This window comes from Leuresthes tenuis, unplaced genomic scaffold (assembly GCF_036924035.1).
Source record: "Leuresthes tenuis unplaced genomic scaffold, fLeuTen1.0.hap1 SCAF_9, whole genome shotgun sequence".
In the NCBI taxonomy this organism is placed as follows: domain Eukaryota; kingdom Metazoa; phylum Chordata; class Actinopteri; order Atheriniformes; family Atherinopsidae; genus Leuresthes; species Leuresthes tenuis.
In genome coordinates this window covers 30,356,485-30,361,194 of record NW_027325363.1, presented here as the reverse complement: position 1 = coordinate 30,361,194, position 4,710 = coordinate 30,356,485, and the positions used below count along the sequence as shown (strand labels likewise).

Here is a 4,710-nt window from a genome sequence, read left to right as displayed (position 1 = left end):
GATTTATTCAAACTGGAGAATATCTGTTCTGCCACACAGGCTGAACAGCAAAGTCAATTTAACTTTGAGCTTTGACGCCACAACATGTCACTTTGTAAATATCATGACCGAATGCTCACCAATAAAGCACAGTCATTCCTTTAGAGGAAGAATTATATTTGAATCAACAAAACCTAATGAGAACCACTTGATAGTTTCCCTAAAGATGCCATTCATATGAAGGGGAAAAAGGAGCCAGGGCACCACCAAAATCAATGTAAATGTAAAGAATTATCATCAAACAATAATACATTTTTTTTTTAGAAAATTATAATGATTATAGTTGAGATATCATCACAAGCCTTATGAAGACAAGTCAAAAGTGAGTTTCACTCAGTAGGTTACCCAGAGGCTCTGGCCCATCCTGTGCTGTGCTCCGTCGAACAGTCACCGTCAGGATGCCGTCAGGATCAAGGGTCGCACTGACTGTCAGAGGATCCATATCCTCTGGAAACAGGGATTTGTGGGTGAAAGTGTCACTGACATTACCATCCCCCAGAATCTGAAGGAGGGACACAGAAGATGGGGAGAAAGTGAGAAGAGCAACGAGGACACGAGAGGCACAAGGGCGAGAAAAGAGGGTGAGAACCAGTGAAAGAAACAGAAGCAGAGAGGTCAGTGCTGCTCAGCAAAGGAAAACGGAGGAAACTAACCCTGAGTAGTTTTCGCATGAGACACTTAATCCCTGTCTCAGACCTTCAAGAAGACTTGTGAATTTTTTTTCTTGGCCTGTTTGTTAGCTGCCCCTGTTAGAATCATGCTCCTGCACTGCAGGGACCGAGGCACGAATAATATAACAACTCAAAATCACAATGAATCACTATGAAACTATTCAAGCTCTCCTTTAACGGATGCACAATGAAACTTTGAAAGAAACAAAAACTTACTCCTTCTAACGGAGGCACTATGAAACTTTACAATTAACTAGACGCAAAACGCTCCTTTAACGGAGGTGCTGTGAAACTTTAACAAGAACAAAAGATCACTCCTTAATGGAGGAAACCAAACAGGCTGTGAAACGTAAACGAGACTAGACTATGACTATGATGCAGAACTTACAAACAAAAACCACTCTGCTGAAGGGAACGTTTAATCTCATGGACATGGAATACATGGTAACGCTAGGATGAAGAACTCTCAGAGGAATGTTACAACACACCGGCACGGGACATAGGGAGATGCAGACTATATATATAAATGAGGGAACATGGGGAACAGGTGGAAACACACTGGGATCAGGGAAGACAATCAGACACGTGACACAAGAGGAAGGGCAAGATACCCGAAACAAGAGGGAAGGTTAATATTTCAAAAATTAAACAGGAAATGACTAAACAAAACATGGTTCAAACCAAAATACATCAACGTGTCATGACACTCTGTAGACTGATTGTGGAATCAATCAGTATGTGCTGGTTTTGCCTCAACATCTGCAGTGTTACGCACACGAGGGCTGCAACTATTCAGGGTTGTTATTACTGAAAAAGTTCACAGCCATTTTGCCTTAGATCACTTAATGTCTGGTTATGAAATATCTGATGGGAAATGTGAGTAAGTACATTACTGCAGTTTTAGGTACTTTTTTACATAAATAATTTTATTATTGCTGCTTGAAATTGGGGGGCTCAAACATGAATGTGGTAACTATGTCAGCACATGATTATAAAACACGTTCCATGTTCACATGCACTTTTAATTCCCACTCTGCTTTTTTAACTCACCTTCTGGGCGTGAATGACAACATTATGATTGTAAGCCATCACAACTATGTCATGTGGTTCAAACTGGCTTACATCAGCTGACATATGATAGGTGTCACCCAGACATCGCACCCCACTGCCTGTACCGGTCTGCCGGCCCAACACAGTGCCATCTACAGGAGCTGCAGATACAGAACAGAGAAGGGTTACCAGGAATCAGAATCTGCTGAATAACATGCTGAGTAAGAAAAAGGTATGTCTGTGTGGTTGGTTAAACTTTTAACACATATACATGTAAACGCCAATGAAAATAGGAAATGTGGAGTAGCATAACATAGCAATATACTGTAAATGTCAGTTAAGGAGATTTTTGTCATATGAATGTCATAGAGAAAAAAAGAGAGTGTAAAAAAGAAAGGTTTCCAGGTAAAGTTGGGATCTAAATTAGTAGATAATGTATTCACTCTACCACTGATACTTCATACTTTTACTTTATTGCACAAGACAAGAACTAGGTTAGGATTGCATCATGGGAAAGTATAAAACACACATGACAAACTTTCATATCTTAAACTCTTATTGCAGAAAACTTTGTCAGCATTGTCCATGTTGCCATGGAAACAAATTTAAAGAACTATTACCCTACCCGCTATCTTAAAAAGAAATTATACTCTGGGGGTTCTCTGAGCATTCAAAACGGAGGCGGCAGACTCCTGACCAAGAGTCAGTATAATAATGTATAATAAGTCGGGAAGAAGAAATTCTGTGAGACTGTCACAAGATGAAATAGTTTTACAGATCAGTTAATTTCTCAGTTGTACACAGTTTATCCTCATTATTCACAATGCCTCATGTGATCAATATAAAGTTGTTGGTTTTTTTTCAGCTGCCATCTCAGAGCCTTGAAATTCTTTTTTATTTGATTCGACATTCTGTAATATTGGGAGAAACATCCTCAAATGGCTACTAAATATGATGAAATATTTAGTGACGTCACATTTAAGGGCTGATTATTGATTATATTTTAATCTACCTGTAACATCATAAACCTTTTTTTATTCTGGTCATTACTACAACACTTTAACACATCGTGTGAAGTCAGTGTTTTATCTTGGCACTCAGCCCTCGCTGTAATGTTTCTTCTTGCTACAAGTTCTTTATGACACCCAGCAGACGACGTCTGCAGCCATGCAGACTGTCTCACTAAACACAGACGCTCTCATGAGTTTAGCTCATTACTGTTTCCGAGCCTCAACTCTTTTCTTCTCTGCATCGTTTTTCTTCCAGTTAACCAACTCTATAATGTACAGAACAAATACCTCTTTCCAGCTTGTGGGCACCCACTCAAAAAATAAATAATAAAGCTAAATATCTTGCAGTAAAAATCAAATAGATAAACATTTATCAGGTTATACAAAGGCCCTGAAATGGTTTGATTAATAAATTTCATTAATCACTGATGGTGATTGTAAAACCACTTCCCTTTTAACCACTGTCCAGTAACAGCATGGCAACCATTGTTAAGCACAGGAGGTTTCACATAAAGGCAATACAATTGACTTTTTACAGGACTACATTATCGGATTGTAAAATAGGAACTATATTCACACCATATGATATTTAAAACAGGTCAGATTAGATTGTCAGATTCTACTTTACATTCTACTTTAACATGTTGTAATGAAGATGGTTTAATTGGACCAATACTAAACACTAAAACGCTAAACATTGTAAATGTTTTACTTGTATACTAACAGTAAGTAATGGGCACAAGGATAACTGAATGCTTGATTTCCTTACCCACATGTCCATATGAGGTTCTGTTGGGCTTGTTGTAGAGGGCCAGACAGTTGGGTCCCCCAGGGTCCTCATCTCGAAACAGACTGGAACAATTGGCAGAATCAAGAAAAGGCTCAAAAAGTGCATCAAGAGAGTCAGATGATCCACTCAGTGATCCTTCTGATCGATAGGAGCTGGTAGTGCTGTAGTGTGATGAGGAGCGGTATGATGAGGAAGATCTGCGGCTGGAAGATGTCAGCGACGCCATAGCTGAAGATTTGTTGTAGCCTTTCAAACTTGCAGTGGTGTAGAAGACAAACTTCTACTCCTGAATAAGGAAACCTCAGACAAGTTGTCCTCAAATGCAAGTTTTCATTAAACACTGATGAAGAACTATGTTACCAGAAGCTATAACCTCTTACTCACCATCCTGTGGGCTTTGCTGGGGAGTTTTATAAAGACCTGATGCATTGTGGGTCTTTGGAGCAAAGCATGAGCTATTCTCTATCACATTCTGCATTCAGCCATAAATGGCAATTTATCTAACCACTTGGACCAGGAATACGGACAAACTGATAAGAAGAGGAGACCCCTTCTTATTTACACACATACACACACATGGACACCCACACAATAGAGATAACAGTGATGGGAGCTCTTGGAGATGGTTCTGGCATGTAGTCAAAAATAGCAAACTACTTGAGTGGTCAGGCTGTCCGTTAGACTGACCCAGCACACAATGTGAAGCTTTATAAAACTGCCGTTTTACATTCTTCCAATCTGCTTTTGGAGTAACCGCTATGCACTGCAGTGCAAATCAGAAACAAAGAGTACTTTCTGTAAGGATTCCAGGACAAGATAGCAATGTTCTGAATGTTTTCATATTTTCATTTTTATGTGGCAAAAGCCAACAAAAACACACCCGTTGTTAACCTTCATGTATCCTTTAATTGTTGTGACATTTACCTGCTGACGGCACAGTTGTTTTCCCAACTGGGCAATACAACAACATGACATTCAAGACTGTCCCATCAATACATTTATGGCATGTGTGTGTTTACCTTCCGGATATGAAAAATTGCATTCAGCTGCATTTTATTTAATCCTTCAAGCCCCAGTCATTACAGGGACATTTAGCTCACACAAGCAGCACACATCAACATGGCAGTCCCTCTATCCTCATGTAAAATAT

At 39.4% G+C, this 4,710-nt stretch overlaps 1 protein-coding gene across 1 annotated transcript; it reads right to left on the bottom strand.

Moving 5' to 3' along the window:
- Positions 1-355: 355 nt before the first annotated feature.
- On the bottom strand, positions 356-3,930 carry LOC140313806 (protein lethal(2)essential for life-like). The gene is made up of 3 exons (XM_072391783.1): positions 3,540-3,930; positions 1,761-1,921; positions 356-541 (listed from the first exon to the last, which is right to left on the bottom strand). The coding sequence occupies exons 1-3, from the start codon at positions 3,784-3,786 to the stop codon at positions 356-358; spliced, it is 594 nt and encodes a 197-aa protein (XP_072247884.1). The 5' UTR covers positions 3,787-3,930.
- Positions 3,931-4,710: the final 780 nt, after the last annotated feature.

Excerpts from the sequence above, each read along its gene's own strand:
- LOC140313806 (XM_072391783.1), bottom strand. The coding sequence starts at position 3,786 with ATGGCGTCGCTGACATCTTCCAGCCGCAGATCTTCCTCATCATACCGC. Across the intron at positions 1,922-3,539 it reads AACCTCATATGGACATGTGG|CTCCTGTAGATGGCACTGTG; the intron begins GTAAGGAAATCA and ends CTGTATCTGCAG. Across the intron at positions 542-1,760 it reads TTGTCATTCACGCCCAGAAG|ATTCTGGGGGATGGTAATGT; the intron begins GTGAGTTAAAAA and ends TCCCTCCTTCAG.